Below are 24,191 nucleotides of genomic sequence, written 5' to 3'. Positions count from 1 at the left end.
GTTTGAATCCTAAATGTGAGAACCTGAAGAGTTTTCAATTGAAGATGACTCCCAGAATATGGACCTGAATGATGGGCTGGATGGTAAAGAAGGTAGTGGGGAGAGCTTATGGGGAAACATTGGGTTCACTTTTAGCCATGTTGAGCTTGAGCTGATGGCAGAAGGAGAGAGAGATGAAATACAGCATTAGCTCTGAATTGTAGGAGGGAAAAGGAAGGTCATGACATTTTGACAGTTTTCTCTTGGAAGAAATCAGTGAGATACTGTGCAGAGAGAGAAGGGGAGGGTTTGAGGAGCAAGTCATAGATGGTGAAATGGTGATGGGGATTGCAGGTATCAGAATCCATTAAATTGGAGAAGTAGAATAGTTTAGCTAGGAAGATGTGGAATTGAAGGGACTAGTGTGCTTCTGTGACTTTTACACTGATGTAGCTATACCAGTCCGGCTGTGTTGCATTGACGTGATTTAAGCTTTTTTGAAAATTGGCTAAGTTGCATCAGTACATCTATAGTGTATGGTCAAAGCAACTGATAATATTTTTTGCAGCAAGATATTGCAGTAATTATGACATCTGTCCTGTATGTGTGCAGAGACTGAGCATTCCAAATAAAAGCCATTTTCCCTCCTTACTGGTTTTTTCCCCTTTCTTTGGAAGAAAGGGAAATGCCATGGTATAAAATCTGTGGGTCTACACATCTACACTGGAGGCTTCTACCAATGTAGCTATGTCTATGTACACACACAAATTCAAACCCTGAATTATAGAAGCCCTTGGTTTCTCATGCCATGTGCTGACAGCTGAACAATCTACAGATGTAACTTAGTACAAAAAAGAATAAAACCAGTAAGGTAGAAATTTTACTAAATAGGGAAGTAATATCTAAGGCCTAACAGTAATGACTTTAGCTAAATGTTTCAGCTTTTAACTATTTTTATTATTTGTTTCGACCACTGAAAGTGTGGAGCAATATATCTGGTACTAGAAGGACAGCTGAGGTCTCCTTTAGTTCTGTTGATTTTTTTATGACAAGAAAAGAGAACTAAACCAAAATGTCTGTTCTTTCTGTATAGCAAAGGACCTTCAGAACCTACATCTAAATCAAACACTAAATGGCACTTGTGTTTTAAAAGTCATACAGCTGTTTTTTTTTAAATTTTTGATTTCTAGAGATCAATGCTTTGCATATTTTTGTCCTACATTATGCATTGGTACATAGTTATTATAGGTAATAAGTAAGTTTTACCATCAGTGAAAACAGTTTGATAGCATTATTTGGTAAGATCATAAATTATTGCAAAGGCATTTGTGATGGTGAATTAAATTTCTAGGAGCAAATTACCAAATGTTTGAGAGATTATCTATCATTTTATTGGGTTTTTATGCTGCTGCTTTTTTACACAAGAACTTTTACTCTTGGGAATCTGTTTAGTTTTTTTACATCTTTAATCACTCACTCTGTCAGATTATAGCTAATTATTTCACAATACCATTAGCTTAATGGAGACCAATGCAGAATATAATATCCTTACTGAAATGTTCTTGACAATATCACTTTAGGTCTCAAAGTATTACCTCTTTAATTGTTGCTATTCTGATGATGAAAACCACCACTATATTGCCAAGAAAATTTAATCCCCTCCACCCCTGCAAAACTTGTATCCTTAAAGCCACATTTTTCACACATCCCCTCCCACTTCTGCTATTGACTCACTAATTGTGCGAGTTTGGTCTCACCACTAAATTGGTTTCCCCCTCATTAAAATTGCAGTAGCTGTTGGCTTTTATATAGTGCTTCTCATCTCAGGATCCCAAAACTTTCTACTAAATATTGCTATGCAATATTGTGCTCTTTCTACAAAGAGACAACAGAAGTTAATGTTGCCAGTTTTGGATTGATTGTACATAGCCATCATTCAGGCACAATCCATGAACCTTGTATTGGTAACACAAAAATACACTAATACTGAGAGTGGCATTAAACTCAACCAAAGTGGGAGAGGGTGATGAGACTGGGGCTATGTCTGCTCACTCCCCCATCTCCTGGGAAATGGACTGGCACAGTGAGGGCACGTGATGCATCCTGGAAAATGGCATAGCAGTGAAAACTGCTGTGTATGATCTCCCAGTGCTGCTGGCACAATGGTTCTGGGAACTGCCCCTCTTCACCCTATCTAATGTGGCCATTGGCTGAATTCACTGTTTTGTCTATCTAAGGTAGAATGAAGGGACAAGATACATCGCCCATAAACACAAATAGGATCAACATAATGTTGTTTACATAAACTTACATATAGTGCAGCATCTTTGTTTGACATCAGTTTTTATTTCTGTCCCACGTCACTTCTTACTACCTACATACAGATGTCACCCTCCCATAGCTTTCCAGTAGTAGCTACCCAAACCCTAGAATACACACTGAAATTGTACACACCGACTTACAAATTTTGAAAGAAAGATACACAAAGTGCCGAGGTAAAGCTTTCTCAGTTCAACATTCAAAAGGTGTGTACTATTCACTTTACGTTTTGTAACTTTCCTGACTTGCACCATCAGTGTGGACAAAATACCTAACTGCACCCTTGTACCATTTTCCTTGCCTCTGTAGGATTATAATGGGATGGCACTCACCTCTTTCAAACACCCCCCCCATTGGCAGAGCATGCATGCCTGGATCTCTCTGCCTTTTGGTGTGTCTTCAGGAACTCACCCTCTGGCTGAGTCCCACAGTCTGTACGTGAAATAAAAAGCAACCCCCTTCTGGGGGCACAAGTCCAACAAGGAGGTCTATCTAGGCACCCTCTGTAAGGTCCCTTTATCTGCAGCTCTATCCCTGGGCTCACTCCTCAATCAGTCCAGCAGGGCCTATTGCAGTATCCTGGTTTGAACAGTCTCTCTGCCCCTTCTGGGATATCTCAAATTGTCCCTGCTCTGGAACAGAGCAGTGCTCACAGGGCTCCCTCCCTGGTGGCAATGTCTTTGCCTTCTTTGGGTCTTTCTTGGCCCAGTTTTCTAGGGTCCATCAAAAGTCCAGGCCACTTCCCCAGTGGCTAGTGCAGGAAGGGGGACACCAGGACCACCCACTGCTCCAGATTCCAGCCCCGGGATCCTGAAGAGGACACCATGAACTTTGTCCCTTTTAAATAAACTCTCTCTTCTACAATTCCCTGGGCCACTTCCCTAGTACAATCTTCACCCTTACTTCAAGGCCTTGTACTGGTTGAGCCCTAGCAGCGAGCCTAGAGCTCCTTCTTGTTCTCCACAGTCTCTGCCAGCCCTGCTCCATCTGATGTCCTGTAGCTTCCTCAGCCACCTAGCTCCTCCAGCTCCAGCAAGGAATGGAATTCACTTTGGCTTTGCAGCTCTTTTTATACCAGCCTTCTGGGCCAGGATTGGCTGCTGCCTGTAGCCCCTTTTGATTGGCTAAGTCCCACACTGCCACTCTTCGCAGCTTGGAGGACCCTCTCTATTGCCCTTTTCTGGGGCGGAGTGTGGCAGGGCTGCAAGGCCTCCAACAGGGGCCTTAGGTCCTAGTTCACCCCATCATAAGTATAACCAGCCACTTTCCATTTACCCAGGCAATACAGCTGTGACACATTCTCAGTATCTAACATGTATTCTCTTCTCCTTTGTTACTACAAAAACAGAGCCTCAGAAAACAGCAATGTGTAATTCCCACAAACTTTATAGTACATTTGTTCACACTGAATGCCCTGTCAGATTTATTTTGGACACCACAGAAAATGCTCTTCTGGCATCAAACAGGAATTGTGTATATGTAAACAGCCCTACAATAGAAATACTCTCCAACCTTGACTATAAGGCTGATTCCATGGCTCCAAAAGTTTTCTACTTTTTGAGCTTTTTAGAGGTGCTGACAACAGTGCATTTACAAGACTGTCTTGCACTACTTTTGTTAACAGTGAAATTTTAATAATAGAGAAAGGGACATTAGTTTAAATTTTTAAATACATTATTTAAAATGAAGTTTAAAGACAAAATAAAAAATTGATAGATCTCCTAAACACTTGCAAGATCTTAAGTATTCTAGGGACAAACTCAGTTGTGGTGATATTTCATAAATAAAGAACTGAGGATGAAATAATCTATTCATTACTTCATGCTGATGGGAAGGAAAGAAAACTTCCTCCCATTTACAATTAAATATTTCTAGAGGTCTGTATTCTTACATTAAAATGTCTTTTCTGTATAGCAGTAACAGAACTGTGTGCTTTTCTCTAATGCTGCCACTGACAAGACCATAGAAGATGACATTGTTGGGAGTGAACTTTGAAGATCAAATTATAGAATACATATGTAGGTTATGGAAATACATATTTTTAAAATTCAGATAACTGAATCAGAGCAAATGAAGGTATAGACTTGGGAGGGGATGTATAACTCCTGCAGCTTGTGTAATAATTATGAATAAAACACAAAGTTGTTCAACATGATTACTATACTTTGTGATGCACTTCAAATGTACTTGAAGTAAGCACTGACTTCTAAGTAAGCTAGTTCCAAAAGAACTGAATTTTTTCAGGTATGTTACCTTTTCCTTTTATCCTTAAGGAAATACAGGTTAACTTGTATATCAGAAAGAATTGGTGGTAGCTGTTAAGTTAACTTATAAGTTGTAACTGCTCCCATACTTGGCCTCTTTAGAACATGTACTCCTCATTGTGCTGAAAGATTTGACTAGAATTTCAGTGTACATTGCCATTTTATCTTGATGATGGAGCCATAACCAACAGTTTAATGCTGCAGTCAGTGTTCACAAAAGCAATCTTCACTCATCAATTTATCATAGAATCATAGAATATCAGAGTTGGAAGGGACTTCAGGAGGTCATCTAGTCCAATCCCCAGCTTAAAGCAGGACCAATCCTCAACTAAATCATCCCAGCCAGGGCTTTGTCAAGCCTGACGACCATTACTCCTTGTTCTGTCATCTGCTACCACTGAGAACAGTCTAGATCCATCCTCTTTGGACCCCCTTTCAGGTAGTTGAAAGCAGCTATCAAATCCCCCTCTCATTCTTCTCTTCTGCAGACTAAACAATCCCAGTTCCCTCAGCCTCTCCTCATAAGTCATGTGCTCCCAGCCCCCTAATCATTTTTGTTGCCCTCCGCTGGACTCTTTCAATTTTCCACATCCTTCTTGTAGTGGGGCCCAAAACTGGACACAGTACTCCAGATGAGGCCTCACCAATGTCAAATAGAGGGGAATGATCACATCCCTCAATCTGCTGGCAATGCCCCTACTTATACAGCCCAAAATGCCATTAGCCTTCTTTGCAACAAGGGCACACTGTTGACTCATATCCAGCTTCTCATCCACTGTAACCCTAGGTCCTTTTCTGCAGAACTGCTGCCTAGCCATTCAGTCCCTAGTCTGTAGCAGTGCATGGGATTCTTCCCGTCCTAAGTGCAGGACTCTGCACTTGTCCTTGTTGAACCTCATCAGATTTCTTTTGGCCCAATCCTCTAATTTGTCTAGGTCCCTCTGTATCCTATCCCTACCCTCCAGCATATCTACCACTCCTCCCAGTTTAGTGTCATCTGCAAACTTGCTGAGAGTGCAGTCCACGCCATCCTCCAGATCATTAATGAAGATATTGAACAAAAACGGCCCAGGACCGACCCTTGGGGCACTCCGCTTGATACCGGCTGCCAACTAGACATGGAGCCATGATCACTACCCTGTTGAGCCGACGATCTAGCCAGCTTTCTATCCACCTTATAGTCCATTCATCCAGCCCATACTTCTTTAACTTGCCCTGGCAAGAATACTGTGGGAGACTGTATCAAAAGCTTTGCTAAAGTCAAGGAATAACACATCCACTGCTTTCCCCTCATCCACAGAGCCAGTTATCTCATCATAGAAGGCAATTAGGTTAGTCAGGCATGACTTGCCCTTGGTGAATCCATGCTGACTGTTCCTGATCACTTTCCTCTCCTCTAAGTGCTTCAGAATTGATTCCTTGAGGACCTGCTCCATGATTTTTCCAGGGACTGAGGTGAGGCTGACTGGCCTGTAGTTCCCCAGATCCTCCTTCTTCCCTTTTTTAAAGATGGGCACTACATTAGCCTTTTTCCAGTCATCTCCGGACCTCCCCCGGATCGCCATGAGTTTTCAAAGATAATGGCCAATGGCTCTGCAATCACATCCGCCAACTCCTTTAGCACCCTCGGATGCAGCGCATCTGGCCCCATGGACTTGTGCTCATCCAGCTTTTTCTAAATAGTCCCGAACCACTTCTTTCTCCACAGAGGGCTGGTCACCTCCTCCCCATACTGTGCTGCCCAGTGCAGTAGTCTGGAGCTGACCTTGTTTGTGAAGACAGAGGCAAGCATTGAGTACATTAGCTTTTTCCACATCCTCTGTCACTAGGTTGCCTCCCTCATTCAGTAAGGGGCCCACACTTTCCTTGACTTTCTTCTTGTTGCTAACATACCTGAAGAAACCCTCCTTATTACTCTTAACCTCTCTTGCTGTCTGCAACTCCAAGTGTGATTTGGTCTTCCTAATTTCACTCCTGCATGCCTGAGCAATATTTTTATACTCCTCCCTGGTCATTTCCACTTCTTGTAAGCTTCTTTTTTTGTGTTTAAGATCAGCAAGGATTTCACTGTTAAGCCAAGCTGGTTGCCTGCCAAATTTACTATTTTTTCTACACATCGGGATGTTTGGTTCCTGCAACCTCAATAAGGATTCTTTAAAATATAGGCAGAAATCCTGGACTCCTTTCCCCGTCATGTCATTCTCCCATGGGATCCTGCCCATTAGTTCCCTGAGGGAGTCAAAGTCTGCTTGCTGAAGTCCAGCGCCCATATTCTGCTGCTCTGCTTTCTTCCTTGTGTCAGGATCCTTGTGTCAGGACCATCTCATGGTCACTGCCTCTCAAGTTCAGTAAAATCGATGATGGAGCCCATAAAACCCCTCCTCCATTATCTTTAATATCAGCATTCAGTAGCTGCAGTACTGCTACTGCACTACTGAACAGTTTGTTTCCATGTTGCTGTCACTGATCTATTAGTTATGCAATTAGAGCTGGGTGAAAAATTTTGGTGGAATCTTTTTTGTCAAATACAGATTTAGGTTGACCTAAATATATTTTAAATTTGTGTCATTTACATTGAATTGGTTCAGTCAAAAATAATTTTCTCAAAATAGTAGTTGCATTTTGACATTTTAAAAATTAAATTTAGATTTTTTTTTACTCGAAATTACTTTAGTTTAGGAATTTATTTTAATATAAAAAAAAATGTAACTCCCTTCCATTAAATGAAATGTTTCATTTCAGTTCAAAGAAAATATTTTGTTCAGCCCAAAACACACATGCAAACAATTGGGTTGATCTGAAACAAGTTATTCAATTTTGGGGGGTGAAGGGTACTGCAAGCAAACTGACAACCATTATTTGCAGAGTTCTACAAATGAATAAAGGTGGGCAAAAAACATTTTCTAAATAGTAAATTCTCTGAAAAATGCATTTTTTTGTGATGCTGAAACTATTCATGAATTTGGGTCAATTTGCTGAAAAATACCCATAAACAACCTGATACTGTTTGTGCTCCCTGGATCAGATGTTAGAATGTAATGATGCTGAATGCAGCATGTTATGTTTTTCATTGAGCAAAATTTTTTCCTGCAGAAATGAATGAGTTACATCTCTAGACTCTCAAATAGCTCTTGGTAACATTATTGGCACATATATTAGCATGCAGTGAAAAGAGGAGTGAGTGATGTATCAGTAACAGTCAACATGACTGATGTTAGACTAAAACATGAAGGTCACTTCTTGAAGTGAGACCTTGCATTAAAGCATTCAAGTGACTGTCAGAAACAAAAGTACATTTTAGTTGATAGTTACTCTCCACAGCCTAGCCTGCTAACTGTACTGCAAACATCAAATCTTTAAGAGTAATGGAGCAAATATTAACGTTTTCTGCCACGCAGCCCATCTTACATTGCTCCTATATGTTGTTTGTGTGTGGGGTGGGGTGGGGTGGTGGAGAAGGATTGGTTGTATATTTTGGAAATCTATTTTTCCTGGATAAATATAGATTGACCTAAAGCTGTTGGAGGAGAAAGTGGTAGGAGGTTTTTTTTTTGTTTTTTGTTTTTTTTTTTTGAATTGTGGATACATTTGTATCTCCCCAAGCAATCATACAATAAAAATATATTGGAAAGGAATGCGTATAAGAGAACACTCAGAGACTTATCACAAATCTAGTAAAATTGCCTTCCCGTGACAAAAGCCTCAACCTTGAACACCTGGCAGTCTAGAACAGTCAACTGTTGATATATAATATAAGGCTTTGAATTAGAGTTTCAGTATTTTATTTTGAAACTTCTGTTTTGCCCAGCTCTAATGTTAACAAATGCTTCTGTGCCTCATCAACAGAGGATTTAAGTCTGTTAGTCATAGAGCCTAGGTATTTAGTTTGGGTTGTGGAGACTCAAGCATTCAGCTTCGGAGGTTTCTGGTTCAGTCCCCAGTGCTGGTTCAGTTGACAGTTGTCACAGAGCAGACACTGAGTCTTTTTGCCACTAATGCTAACACAAGATGGTGCAATATGTCGCACACCCATGTGATTTGTTGACTATATGGCCAATAAGCATAAATTGTTTGTTTATTTTTTGTTTAATCGGCTGCAGTTTTACAAGAGCAAATGCGCAAACAACCTTTAGTAATATCCAGCCAACTGCTGCTGTTTTAATTGAATTCTTCTTAATCAAGTTTCCTATTGCCAAACAAGGAAGTGTGTTGGGGATGTGAGGGAGGTGTTTCTTTCCAGGAAGGGCATGATGATTTGGGCTTAAAAGGATCACAACTCCCTTAAGTAAAGTAATCTACTTCATTGTATTAAAAGATTTTTTTTTCTGAGCTGATGTTAAAGTTGAGACCAATTTATTTAACACCCCCCTCAATTTATTCCTATCACTGTAATAATTTATTTCCTCTCCTCAGAGGCTACAGATGCTTGATTGCAAATTAAAATGTTAATATATAGTGAAAGTGGTGTGGGAAAGACACAGATGTAAACATGATTTCTAGAGTTGGCTGCTTAGTCATCCTGGGGGAGAGCTTTTTATCCCTTTCGCAGGCAAACAAGTCACAGAGAGAGGGCCAAGTTTTGATTTCAATTACATTGGTGCCACCCTATTGAAATATCAGAGGTTTAACAGAACACCCAAAGATTCTCTTAAATCAATCAGCTGTTTGCTGAATGGCTACATTTACAGGAAAGGCATCCATATCAATGTGCTTAAAGCACTGAGTTTTTGCATAGCAGCCAGTGCTGAAAATCTTGAGTCTTTAGTTGACCTTGTTGTGAGGGCACAAACCAAATGTCAGTGTTTTTAATATGTACCCTTTGATAGCCATCCCATTCACACTCAGAGCCAGTATTTCCTATGGTCAGGGAGTAGGATCCAAAACAAACTTATTCTATCTGCTTTGTTAATCTGCCCTGCTAACAAAGTGGGTGGGGTAATATCTTTTATTGGACCAACTTCTGTAGCTTGTCCCTTCCACCAACAGAAGTTGGTTCAATACAGATATTACCTCATCCACCTTGTCTCGTTCATATCCTGGGACCAACACAACTACAATGATCTTGCTAACAAATCACCTTCTTCTTTGATCTTTTAAAATTTAAACTTTAGGTACTGCTCCAACATTGAATTATGACTTCCGTGTGGTTTGAACTTAGACACTGGAAATGCCAAATAACAAAACAAAATATAAATCTTCCTAATAAACCACTTAGCTTTTTCTTTCATTAAGATTTTGGCTATGGGAGCACCTTTCCTGTAGTTGGCTTAAACCTGACAAACACTGCTCTGACTGTTCAAAGGCTGCTGCCCTTAACAATTCACGTTTCAGTGCTTCACTTCTATCACACTTCTCAGCTAGACTAACATTTTTGCATATTTCTCTGCTAATCAGTGTGTGCTTAGCTTTGATGTCCCTTGCAATATCTAAAAGCTTTTTGCCTGCCTCTAGCTTTGCAAAAACCTTTAGTTTAATATTGAAAAGAAAAGCATATGACATTGTCAGTATAAGCCAGGATTTTGTGTCTTCTGACAGAAAAGGGCAGCACATTTGAGATGCAATATTTATTTCACTAGAACAGAGTGGTTTTTGGCTTCTGTGGTGGTGTTTGGTTTCCTTCTAGATTATTTTTCCTCCACTTGATTTTTGACAGCTGCTGCATATCACTGATGCAGTGAGTGCTTCTGGTACTACTCTAAACCATTCTGATAAACATGAATCTAACCTCCCCCTCCCACTCCACCTACAAGTTGAACTAATCACAGACCTAAAAATTACTGATCGCTAGATGCAAGTGATCATGACTAGATAATATTTCTGTGCAAGCAGAATGAACTCCAAACCAGTAATATATGTATTGCTCTTTAAAAGCAGTTGAGACAAATTAGCTGGGACAAATAATCTGAATAAAAATGTGAAAAATAGGAAATTTTTTAAGAATATTTACTACGTGCCAGAAAAAGCAGAATCCCACAAATGAGAGAGAAGGCTACACTGCAAAACCCAACATGGTTTAGAAGGGAAATGAAAGCAGCTATCAAACAAACAAACAAAAACAAATGGAAGAAAGGGAAGGTAATTGTAATGAATATAAATCAGAAGCTAGGAATTGTAGAAAAATGATAAAGGAAGCAAAAGGACACAATGAGAACTCCATGGCTAGCAGAATTAAAGACAATATGTAATTTAAGAATGTTGGAACAAAATTAATCCTAACAATGATATTCATCCATAACTAGAGGGACATGATAGAATGTCAATAACAAGACAGAAAATGCACAAGTGTTTAATAAATATTTCTGTTCTGTATTAGGGGAAAAAGCCAGATGATGTAGTCATGGCTTATATGATGACACACTTTCATTCAGGGTCCATTCAACATAAGGCTGGCACTGCAAGTCCAGCAGTGACTTATCAGGTTGTCCTGCAGAGGTGAAGAATATGCACTCTAGGGTTTTCCTTTATCCCCTTCCTACCTGGTACAATAAGAATCCTAAATGATGAAGGGGATTGTTCACCATAATCTGCATCCACTCTCAGGTTTTTGATATATGTGAGAGATGAGGATCCACCTACGGTACTGGAGCTGGGAGCTGAGAGCAATTGCTCTGACCTGCAAAGCTTCCGCCCCCCCCCCTGCGCCCCATGAAGTTCAAACCTGTCTAAATTCTGATGGACAGCATGGCAGAGGTGTGATTGTGAAAGAAGGGCTTGCTCTAGCCAGTTGTCAGGGAAACTTTCTGTTCAAAATGTTCATTATCATTACAGGGTGGGATCCCGTGTCTCATCTTCCCAAGAATACCAGAGTATTAGAGCAGACTGTTCACACAACCAGCAGTACAAATACTTTATCCAAGGCTCCCTCTTGTATTATATGTTTCTCTACAGCTGGGGTTAGTACCAGTCTCAACAGGGATAACACATTTGTGCTCATAGGTGCTAGAACTGGGGATGCTTCTGCACTCTGTGGCTTGAAGTGGTTTCCATTATATACTGGGTTTACAATTTGGTTCAATGGCTCTCAGCACTACCACTATGCAAATTATTCCAGCACCTTTACTTGTGCTTGTGTACGGTTCTCATCCAACATGAATATCCTACTACTTCTCCTGCACCCAGAGCAAGAATTGCTCTATGTGTGACTGTAACTGCATTTAATTGGGAGGGCGTTTGAATGTTGGTCAAGTTGGTACCAAGTTGCTGTCATTAGTTGGATACTGCAGGTCTGTCATTCCATACTCTGAATATGATGATACCTGTAAATCCTGTTTTCCAAACTACTGGATCTCATGCCTTTGAGTTGAAGTTCAATTCTTCCCCCTCCCCCTCTGGCTGACAGCTTTACTCTGGATTGCTGGGACTCCTTGAGTCTTACTGCAAAGTCTAAAAGGTACTGCTGGAAATCAGAAGTCTTTGGTCAGTCAAACCAACTCTGAACTGAAAAATTTCCCATCTGAATAGCTCCTAAGTTGGTGGATCCAAAAATGTCCTCATTAGACTGTCAGTTTAGTCTTGCCTTTGATATAGTGAAAAACATGACTTCTGCACAAAAATGTTTGGATGTTATCCCTGTTTCAATCTCTGATACACAGGTTGACAGTCTTCCCTTACTCTGCAATAACCTTATTAATGAGAGGTTTACTCCATGAACAGCTAGAGCTGTTTGAGGTCATTATTATGCTATGATAGCTGCAGAAAAGGAAATTGAATTATCTGTTTCAATACTTGGGATGTACTGGGAATACTATGGAAAAATAGGTTCATTTAGCTCACCAGAGAGGTATTACCTGTTAGCATGAACTAAGGAATTGTCCTTACAAAGCTGATGGGCTTGTGTTTAAACCAGGGGTAGGCAACCTATGGCACGCATGCCAAAGGCGGCATGTGAGCTGATTTTCAGTGGCACTCACGCTGCCCGGGTCCTGGCCATTGGTCCAGGAGGGCTCTGCATTTAAATTTAATTTTAAATTAAGCTTTTTAAACATTTTAAAAACCTTATTTACCTTACATACAACAATAGTTTAGTTATATATTATAGACTTCTAGAAAGAGATCTTCTAAAAACGTTAAAATTATTACTGGCATGCAAAACCTTAAATTAGAGTGAATAAATGAAGACTCAGCACACCACTTCTGACAAGTTGCCGACCCCTGGTTTAAACACTAGTCAAATTGTTCTCTGTGAAGATGTAATTCTTGATAGCCTAGAGAGAACTAATGAGATACAAGCCTAATAAGACACATCCTTAAATAAGAGGTTACTCTGTCTGCATCTCCATCCTAACAACTCTAAAAAGGCATCAGTATTTTCTGCTTCTTTCAGACAATTAGCCCATCTCTTTCCTAAATCATTTATGCTCAAGGAGCATGCATACTTTGCATGTTCTGAGAACTGTCAATATCTTCATGCTGCTAAGATGTATCTGCAAGGTTTCCACATCCTTGAAGATATGGGAGTAAGACCAGGGGAGGCAGTTCGTCACAGTCCAAAAGTCAGTCAAAGGTTTCACAGTTGTGATGAGCTGATGGAGGTACAATCCTTCAGGAATTGTTAGTCATCATGAATTCAAGAATACCAAGAAGTGTGGTAACTGCAGATTCATACTTGACTCAGCATCTAAAGCCAATGCTCATTTTGACAGCCGTGTTGTCCTTATTCATTTAGAACTCCTCAGTCCATCTTCCTGGTGTTTGTACTGCTGGCTAAACTCCCATAAGTGGGAACATGCAGAGGCCACTTGAAAAAATGTTTACTTACCTGTAAGCAGAGATCTTCAAAATAAGCCTCTGCATATTTACAATATGCCCTCACCTTTTGCATTTCTTGGGAGTTTTAGGTTAGGGATTGCTGAATTACTAGAAGGAACGGAACGGCATTGGAGTCCCCCCATATACCTTCAATTTTCTGAGGATGAGTGTGGGAGGGATGAGCGGATTCAATGGACACTGCTTCCCAGAAGATTCTGGTGGCTTGCAGCACAACCGCCTTCATCTCATAAGGTGTGACTGTGCAGAAGTTTATCTTGAACTCCAGTTATGGATAGGTAACCTTCAGTCTATGGTGTGTTATGTAAAATTAAGACAGTAGTAATAGTATCATGAGACACTAGTGATCTGTCAGGTCATTAAATAGGTCATTAAAAAGAGCAGAAAAGTATCAAGTATACAAGCAAAGATTTAAGTACTTACTGGAAAGAAACTCTTCAAAGCTTAACTGTGCACGCTTGTACATAGGGAGCAATAATACAGATGACTGTTGCAGTGTTTGTTAATTCAATGGCATTATGCGCAATACAGTTTGAGCTTCAAGAGTGCAACTTTTTGTTGGGGGAAAAATAAGCTGAAAACAGGTTTATGTAGATCTAATTACTAGGGCTTTGCAAAATTTTCCTGTTGTAACCTGAATCAAGATAAAATGAAGGCCATGCTGTCCAAAGTTTGCAAATAATTTGGCAAATCTGAGCAAAGTTCCGGGAAGCCTGTGCAGCTTTATGTTTTTGGTAGAGAATTACCATGTTTTGAAGCCTAAACTCAAAGCCAAACTAAAGAAATGTGAGCCCATTGAGGAAGCCAGGTTTTGGGAGCTGAAATAACAGTTACATACAGAGATATTAATACAGCTATCATATTAACAGCATTATCCATTCGGCTCAGCACCAGCATCTTGTCTCTTAATCATTCATCCAGCCAACCCTCCTCTGAATCCATGCTATTGGAGTACACTTTCTGGCTGTGTAGTTTAGTTGAAACCCTTGTGCAGGCATCTCTTTCTCTTTTTAAGTGCTTTTGGCATCATACATTCTTCTACCAAATTGTTCCTAGCATTTTGTCAGGTACAATACGAGAGTCTTGGTCCTGACTTCTACAATCAGATCAATTTTTGCCGCTTTGCCTGTATTACTGGAGTGATGCTAAAAATAGGAAAAGTTTTCGCTCTGTGTTAAGATATTCTTTGTCCTTGAAAGGTCAATAACTCCAGACTCCGATGTTTGAGATTTAAAAATTATCTCTGCAACTTGGCCATTTTTAGTGCTTGGCTTTCTTCAAGGAATTCAGAAACTGTTGTGTAAAATGAATCACTAACTATGAGGTTTAATTACAGGGTTTATGGATGCTCTGTTCAATGAATTCAGTTAGGTTAGGATCTTCAGCACTACCCGTTTTTTAAAGCATAACTTTCTGGAGTGATGAGATTGTGCCAACCAATCACTGTGACACATTTTTGCAGCAACCTCACCAGTTGATGCTCCATATTTAGAGATGTTGTGCCTTCAAAATTTGACATCACAGAAAAAGTATCCTGATCATGATCACAGATCTCTGCCCCCTTTCTCCAAAGGCTGATCCTGTCTTTCTCTCTTCAGTGACTTGACTTTAACTGTTGGGAAGTAGATTCTGATGCACGTCAGTGATTCTGCTGGCCCTTTTTCATTCACTGAGTGCAGACTTCAGACACTCGATAGCTTAGATAAATCTAAAGAGTATGAAATGGATCATCACAGTAACTGGAAGACTTAACTAAGTGCAGAATTGTTATTCCTTTTCTTTTGTTTTTTTCCTTTCTTGTGTCTGTTTTCAATACTTTCTTGGGTAACATACAGTAAATAGAATAATTACTGAAACATATGAGCAGATTGTCCTAATAGCTATCCTCTTCCTAAGGGGTCATGCTTTAAAAAAGCAGATCCAATTTTGTTAAATGTGTTTAAACCCCACAACTGAATTGTGGCCATAAATCTGAGGAGTTGATGGTACCTCAGGTTGACTGTTTGTGGAAAAAATTGTGATGTCATGTTCTTAGGCACAAATTACATCCATAAAAGGCAGACTGAATTTGGCTCCAAATATACCTCTTTGGGAAGTAACACCTTGACTTTGAGTAGACTTATTGACAAATGTATTGGCATTCGGGGTTCAGCAGAGAGCTTTTGGCCTGAAATGTGATACTTTTCCATTAACTAAAGATACTTTTGGTTTTCTCTTCAGTCAGAATTACTGCTTGATAACACATAGTGGAAATAGCTCTCATAGTTTCTAATTATAATTCCATTTTCTGTAGTTTGACTTTCATTGAGTGCACTTTTCCTGTCTGTTTGTGATTTGATCATCCCTCTATACTCCAGGGCGTGAAGGGTCTACTCATTTGTTACCTTTCAGTTTTCAGAGGTTCAGCACCTGTACACCTTAATATTTCCTATTTTGGGATTTGTCTGGTCTTCCCTTCTGAAATTCCCCAACCGTTTTTCCATGCATGAGGTATTTCCTTGCCTGCTTTCTTTAGATTTCCCTAATGTACCTTGATCACTTCATTTTTCATTACCTTGTCTTGATGAAACTGAAGAATCTTTTTTGACACATTTCTGAAGACCTGTTGAAGCTTAACTATCAACTGATGTTTAAGGATTTGTCCTCATTTACCAGATACTGAATCTGTCCATATTCTTGTATTTGCTTTAGGTTGGGAGGCTGTCTGTAAGCAAGGACCGGCTTGTCTCCCAAGGTCCGTGAGAGTGAGGGATCATCCTTCAGGATAGGTTGTAGATCTTTGATGATGCGCTGGAGAAGTTTTAGTTGGGGGCTGTAGCTGACGGCTAGTGGCATTCTGTTACTTTCTTTGTTGGGCTTGTCTTGTAGTAGATGACTTCTTGGTACCCTTCTGGCTCTGTCAATCTGTTTCTTCACTTCACCAGGTGGGTATTGTAGTTTTAAGAATGCTTGATATAGATGCTGTAGGTGTTTCTCTCTGTCTGAGGGCTCGGAGAAAATGTGGATCTATCTTAGAGCTTGGCTGCAGACAATGGATCATGTGATGTGGTCTGGATGAAAGCTGGAGGCATGTAGGTAAGTATAGCGGTCAGTAGGTTTCCGGTATAGGCTGGTGTTTATGTGACCATCGCTTATTAGCACTGTACTGTCTAGGAAGTCTAGCAGTATAGAACTTTACATAGTCTCTACAGTCTGTCTTGTGCTACTTTCTAGCTGTCTACCTTGACTTCTTCCTTTGGTCCCAGCATCAGTTCTGGTGCAGAAAAATTCCACAGCCTCACTCTACTTAAAGGCATGGTATTTTATTCACCCTGTCATAAAATGACTTGAACTATTTTGCTTAACTGTTGAATAGTATCTGCAACAATTTGCATGTCTAGCACCTGGGAATCTTAAAATGTTTCCCAAAAATTAAACTTTGCAAGAAGCCTGTGGAGTCGGTGAGGGACGGATGTACATGGATCACTTCACCTGTCACTGAATTACATCCCCTGGGGGGGAAGAAATGAGCAGATGTGCTCTTCACGTTAATTTGTTATAAAAACTGAAAACATTCACTGATAGCCATCTGAAATTGCAAAATGTTAGACTGCAATTGAGAAGTGTGAATCTAGCAACAATGCCAGGTTTAATACATTCTCTTTAAAGGGTGAAAGGTCTTTTATATAGCCATCAGTGCTCAGATCTGCATTAATTTTCCAGATGTGACAAACCCAAGTCTTTGGTCTGGTTGAGTGCATCATTTACTAGTACTACTTCAGCACCAAATAATCTTCTTAAAACTAACATTAGTGCAGGGATGGAAACTGGTTTCCGGTCCTTTATGTTGATTTCTCAGTTGGTACAGATGCTTTTTTCCCCATTGGGATTTCCTAGTAAAGAAAAAAAAATTAAAATGTGTGTGTGTGTATATATATATCTTGTAAATATAATACATATGTATTCCTCCTCGTGACCAACTTCCATTATCCTTAACTCTGTTATCTGAAGGAGTTTAATATCTCAGCTAATGTTGGACATGGGTGTTTTGAGAAAAGAGATGTTTGGATAATTAATCTGCAGTGTAAATATGCATTTAGTATTTGACAACTGTCATTACAGGGAACTGTGTCAAATTATGATGTAATTACGATGTAATTACAATAGGGAATACTGAAAGGGCTGTGATAATGTTTACTTTGGATGGTAAATATTAAGATTTTAATCACACTTCCTGCATTTGCCTTTTTAATCAGTTGTGCTGTGAACCTTACTTTACCCATATTTGTAAAGTGCCTTGAGAGAACTTAGCTGGCTTAGTGACCTCTCTGAATACAGAGCCATTAAAAAAAGCTAGCTGATGGGCAGTTTATTTAGGAGCATTTTAGATAATTTTACAGTGATTGGGTTTTAGAGTAGCAGCTATGTTAGTCTATATCCGCAAAAAGAACAGGAGTACTTGTGGCACCTTAGAGACTAATATACAAATTAGATACAATTAACTTAGGCTTAAACAGAGACTGGGAATGGTTGGGTCATTACACTAATTGAATCTATTTCCCTATGTTAAGTTCTCCTCACACCTTCTATGGGTCATCTCAATTATCACTTCAAAGGTTTTTTTTTCTCCTGCTGACGATAGCTCATCTCAATTGATTGGACTCTTCCAGTTGGTATGCATACTTCCACCTTTTCATGTTCTCTGTGTGTATATATGTCTCCTGTCTGTGTGTTCCATTCTATGCATCCGAAGAAGTGAGCTGTAGCCCACGAAAGCTCATGCTGAAATAAATTTGTTAGTCTCTAACGTGCCACAAGTACTTCTGTTCTTTTTACAGTGATTTCAATCTGAGACATAACCTTGTCTGCTCATTGCCAGGATGACAACATTAGGGCAAATCATGGGGGTGATGGTCAAAAATCCTGAGTTAAAGAGAGAACAATATAGAATAAAATATATTGAATGCACAAATAAAAATGACCTGAGCAGCCTGAAAAACAGCAACTCTTAAGCGTCTAGCTTAGCTTCCAGGTCATTCCTGTGATTTCATTGAATGTTGTTCGCTGAAGACAGCTGCACAGAGAGAAGCTTGTTTCCAGAAACAAATGGGTTAAACTAGTCTGGTGCCAATAACTAAATACAAAGTATTCTCTTGTTATCTAGCAAAATGTCACCCCTTGCTATACAATATGGCTAACACTTAAATGACCATAAGTGGAAGTTGCTGCAGACTTTCCTAGCAAACAATTTTTTGCACATAGATGTTCTTATTGCTGCTCAGTCTCCATTGAAGTGGCTATGCTGCCCATGCTGTGATTATTGCAAATATTTTTATACCTTGAAGAATCCATTTCTGCTACTAGTGTGAATTGTTGTAAGACTGAACTTCTTGTCTTTAGATTTCCTGCAGCTTGCTTAGCAGAATTCTCCTTAGAGCTTGAACTCTATACTTTAATTTAAAATGTTTTTTACTCATACGTAAAAGGCTGCATTATGTTATTAAATACACCATACGGGGGCTGTTAAAACTGTTTGTGCTTTACTACCAATGCTTTAAATATAATACACGTAAGCAGCATTATTATTTGTATGGATAGCAGAATGTTAATTGCGAAAATATAAGCTTCACAATTATGATCTGCTGATTATTTCACCTTCCTAAAGGCTGCAATGCTTTAACTCATGAGGCATTTCAAGACTGCCAATAGCAACCTCAGTTATGTTTTCGGGCTTGTTCATATACACACAGGTATGGTAGTGTTGTCTGGATTTCCTGATTGACTCCACTGTGACTGAAGGAAAGTCATGCAGGCTAGCATTTCTAAAGAAATCTAATGGTTAAACACCTAAAACTCAATGAAACTCACTGGGAGTTGGGTGCCTAGCTTCTTTATATGTCTTTGACAATCCAGGCCTAACTATCCTCAGTTTTTTTCAATGTATGATATATAGATACTTTAATAACTACCTCACAAGGCCTCATAAATATGACTAGGTTAATGGCCACATTCAGTACATTGGGGCTGAATGGGCAGTAGTCTAGTCCCGAAGAGTAAACCATTGTGAAGATCGGATTAGAACTGAGTGAATAACAGATTCTTAAAAACAAAATAATAATGAAAATCCTTTTGGGCCAAACTGAATGATTTTTTTTTTTTAGATTTTTGGTGGATCAAAAAGGTAAAAAGGTAAAAAATGCATTTCTTGTCAAATGAAATGGTCTGTTACCTATTAAACTAAATGTTTCATTTAGATGTTGAACATTTTTTAACATTTTAAATTTTTTAAAAATAAAGGAAACTTCAAAAGATTCAAAATGGACTGGATAATAGAAACTGTTTTGAAAATATCAAAATGAAACATTTTGATTTTTTAAGTTGTTTTTTGACTGAAAATGTGGTGACATTGACAAGAAATTGTGAAATGTTTTCATGTCTGGATTTTTTTTCCCTGAAGAAAAGTTTTAGTATAAAATTTTCATCAAGCTCTAGATGAGATGTTGTCCTCTACTTGCTGGTCCACAGAGGAAATGACCCAGAGCTATTGTCAACTTTGCAAGAATTCTTGTAGAAAAAGTAATAAAAGTCTCTGGTTTTGGATCAGAGTTCCAAATCCAGTTTCCCTAGATATGAGAATTAATAGAACTGTCTGTTGTCACCAGAACGTGAATTTGTGAAAAGTGGAAGCACACTTCAGATGCACGTTGTCTTATAATATTATTGAACAATTCTATTTAGATTTATTACACGGGGCCAGCCCCAGGCGCCAGCCCAGCAAGCAGGTGCTTGGGGCAGCCAAGGGGAAGAGGCAGCGGGTAGGGCTCTTTGGAGGTGGGTCCCTCGGTCCCTCTCGGAAGGAAGGACCTGCGGTGGAAATGCCATCGAAGAAGAAAGCAGCGCAGTGGAGCTGCCACCGATCGTGGCTCTCCCCCTGCTGCTTGGGGTAGCAAAAAGCCTGGAGCCGGCCCTGTTATTACATCATAATCTGTTTTAAAATTTATTTGAAAATGGACAATTTCTATAGAAATGAAAGTTAGGGGAAGTTTGGCTGTAGATTTAAATGACATCAGCACTGGTGAAACATGATTTCTTCCACTGATGATGGGCAGCAGCTAAATCCTGATTATCTTCTTATCAATATAAGGGAAAGTAAGCTATTCAGCACACAGCTGTTTTTTGGAAGGAGTAACCGCTAGTTTTTTTTATACTCGCATTTCTTCCATGAAATTTAAATGATGAAATACCTCTCAAGAAATTTCATTTAAAAAAAGATACTGCTTGCACTGCTATCTGTTGATTTCATTTCCTGGTAATCTTATTTGTGTAAATTTGCTTGTTTTATCTTTTTGAGGCTGCGTGTTGTTTAGGGTAGGGACTTAATCCCTTAATCTGTTTTTCACTTAATCTATTTGTGAAGAGAAAGTTTAGCTTTTATAGAAAATCATTGCTGATTGGCTTTTGACCAAATTTCACAAAAAAGCCAGTTTGGGACAGAAATCAAATCTGGAGAATTTCAGTTCCACAGTTGAATTTTTTTGGATTTAAGTTATGAGTGACTGAAAACAGTCTTACGCAGCTTTACCCAGTGGTTGCTGTATTGTCCCAATACTACTAGTAGTTTGGTTTTTTTAGATAGTGGGTTGGTTACTATGAAGGTTGTGTATACTGGTTTTACAGTCTATAAAATTGACTGGAAATTTAGATGAAACTACAGTACCTTCCAGACAGGCCTTTCAGTCATGTTTAACCCCCATGATTTAGATTTGGTTGGGACAAAACAGGTTCTAAAATGGCCTTGTAGGCCAGCATGGACATGACCAAATTATGTTACATCCATGTCCTAAATCTGTGTTCTAGGGTGTAGCAGAGTGGATCTCTGCTCCGGCCCTGAAGGGGTTAAAAACAGCCCAGGGAAGGGGCTGGGGCTGGAGCAAGCAGCCTTTTGAGCTGGGCTGATTGGGGAAGTGGCTGCAGCTGGGGCCACGCCCCAAACTGAGCCACAGGCCCTTATAAAAGGGCAGAGAAGCCAGGACCCCAAGACTCTCTCTCTGTGTTCAGAGAGAAGGGCCTGGCTGCTGAGACAAGGTACCTAGCATGGAGCAGGGCTGGGGAAGGCAGTGGAATCGGGGAGCTCCTGCCTGGAGAGCCCCAGCCTGTGGCCTAGGAGTAGGGTAGGAGATACTGGGATTGCAGGTTGCAACCCAGGGGTAGGCCAAGGCAGCAGGCCCAAACCCCTTTGCCGATGATGAAAGGCTAATAATGCAGTCTGCCCCAGGGCGTGGGGCTAGCTAATGACTGGGCAGTTGCCAAGACCCTGAGGCGAAGTGGGGATAGAGGTTGGGGGGTTCCCTGGGGAGGGGAAACCCCTAAGAGAAAGGGGTTACTGCCAGGGGGCAGCACCCCATGTAAAGGGGGCACCGGGGTCCAGGGAGGGACATGGGGCCAGAAGGCGGATCACCGGCCTGCAGAGGGCGCTCTGAGCTGCATATTCGAGCTAAGTCCCTGAAGCGACCAGCAGGGAGGCGCCGCAGGGGTGAATCCAACCCGGTTACATAGGGTTATATCTATCTTGAGCTAGAACATGATATAGCTAATGCATTTTTGGCCCTGTGTCCCAATTTGCTGGACAAAATGTCAGAACTAGGTTGAAAAACCTGCTTGAACATTTTGGAGGCTCAAGGAGTTCAGTTGCCTTTTTGTAAATGATTTTGTACATCATCATGTTGTCTGGGTTTGAGTGGAGCTGGAAACAGAAGCATCATTATGCATGAGAAAGGACATTTTGGGCAGAATTTTCAGCTCATGCCAAAATTAGGATCTATTGATGATCAAAATGGATTCAAAAGGACCATCTGTAAGAAGTCTGAATAAATGTAATTAACTTTGGGAAAATATCTGGGCATTTGGAAAATGTAAAACTTACATATTTGGTTATTACTACTAAACAGGCTGTGCTAAATGAAGCTGTTTGGTCAGAGAGAATCTTAACCAGGAAAAACAACTTCAAAAGAAAAGCACACTACACTTTCACACAAGTTTTCTAGCAAGTTGGGGTCTTCAAAATGTGTAACAGTGGCTAATAAATAATGGTCTTGAATTCTGATTAGTTGGCACTGTTTGATTACATTTCTATTTGATGGTATAGGTGGGTCTTATAAGATACCAACCTGTGACAAAAATCATGTATAGGTGTAGGCTACATATGGTGTTAAATACCACCAACCTAATTGAGGACCAACATGGAGGATACATAGCACCTTGAAAAGATGAAGCTGCAGTGATTCACCAGTGTAGTATTAATGCTTGAAAATGCAGCCTCCAACATGCTACAATTTTCTTCCATAAAAGATAAATTGAAAGGAAAAATATATTGCAAAACTTCTTGTATTTTAGTCACTTTTAAAGTAAAATTGTAACTGTTTGTTCCCGAACCCACCAGTCAGGTGAGATTATATGTGTCTTGATCACCAGAAGTTTTATTCCCTAAAGACTTTTACAAGAAAAAATTAGAAAACTTTATTATGTTGTATAAAGCTGAAAAACTCTCCTCGGAACAATGGACATTGGGTACATACAATGAGTGAAATATCTGTGTACCTATTATTGTGTCACCTTCTATGTATTTTAATTTTCGATTAACATTGGATTGGGAACAGTTATGAGTATGGCAGTTTCTGCTGCTAAAGCTATAACATGAATTTATCTTTATACAGGTTATATGAAGGAAAAGAACAAACAGAATTTGAGGAATCCATGAGGAGACTCTTTGAATCCATCAACAACCTTATGAAAAGCCAGTATAAAACTACCATTTTGTTGCAGGTTGGTACTTCAGAAACAACAATATGTCTTGTTTATTGACACTGGAGTGGTGGTGATATGTTTAGATTATTTATTCTTTACCCATTACATATCTATTCCCTCTTAACTGGCAGAGCAAAGTTGGACAGTTTGTTTAATTACTTTCAAGCCCAAGACTGACAAGTTTCGAGGAAGGCACATGGTTTGTATAACTTTAAAGAAGGTAGCTGGTTAAATAGCTAAAACCCAGATGCTGGGATTTTCCAATGATGCTATAGGAGGTAGGCCCCCAATTCCTCTTGAATTTCAATGGGAATAGAATACCTAACCCTTAGGAAAATACAAGCCAGAGATCCTTAAAGTGGTGACTCAAGCATATTAATTAAACAGTCTGTCTCAACTCATAGTTAGCCCAGACACTCTGATTTCCTTCCCCAGACCTGAGAAAGAGCTCTCTAACTCAAAAGCTTGTACCATCCAACAACAGACATTGGTCTAATAAGATAATGTCTTACTTACATTGTGTGTCTCAATTAAAAAATAGACATTTTGGTATCTGAGCTTTTACAATGAGTTATCTAGACAGCAGAAACAACTGACTATAGGTTGAAGACTTTGCACTCATGTAAATGTCAGTGACTCTTTATCATCAGCAGAGACTTGCAGCTGTGAATAAACATAAGATACTTGCAAGAAAATCAGGAAGAGAGGGGTTTACTAAGATATATCCTACTCTGCATAAATTATAAATTAATATGCCCCTAGTAGCAACAAAAATCTGAAGTTTGAGTGTGGTCTTATGGGAGGATATAGTTTGTTTTCAGGCAGGATGGTAACATTAGCATTTTATGAATCCTTTAATGCCCCATTCTTCATACTGTTGAGTTTGATTTTTTTGTTTTGCTTAGTTCTCTGTTTTGGTATCTTTGATTTAAAATACAGTGGAAATGGAAGACTAAGCAGAGAAAATTTATGGCTGAATTTGATTCATTTCAATGATCCTTTTAAGAGTTACATTTCCCCTGACGCTTTCCTTGGAATGATGCACGGAGCTATAAAGGAACTAAAAACATAAATCTGTTT

At 39.6% G+C, this 24,191-nt stretch overlaps 1 protein-coding gene across 1 annotated transcript in view; it reads left to right on the top strand.

The window, feature by feature from the left end:
- Positions 1-24,191, top strand: part of DOCK2 (dedicator of cytokinesis 2) — a 538,858-nt gene that overhangs the window by 99,724 nt on the left and 414,943 nt on the right. The window contains exon 23 of the mRNA XM_032803688.2: positions 23,021-23,129. Coding sequence (XP_032659579.1) covers positions 23,021-23,129 — 109 coding nt within the window. The remainder of the gene's footprint in view (positions 1-23,020; positions 23,130-24,191) is intronic.

This window comes from Chelonoidis abingdonii, chromosome 7 (assembly GCF_003597395.2).
Source record: "Chelonoidis abingdonii isolate Lonesome George chromosome 7, CheloAbing_2.0, whole genome shotgun sequence".
NCBI lineage: Eukaryota > Metazoa > Chordata > Testudines > Testudinidae > Chelonoidis > Chelonoidis abingdonii.
Note: the sequence above shows the minus strand (reverse complement) of the source record. Positions and strands in the feature narration are given on the sequence as shown.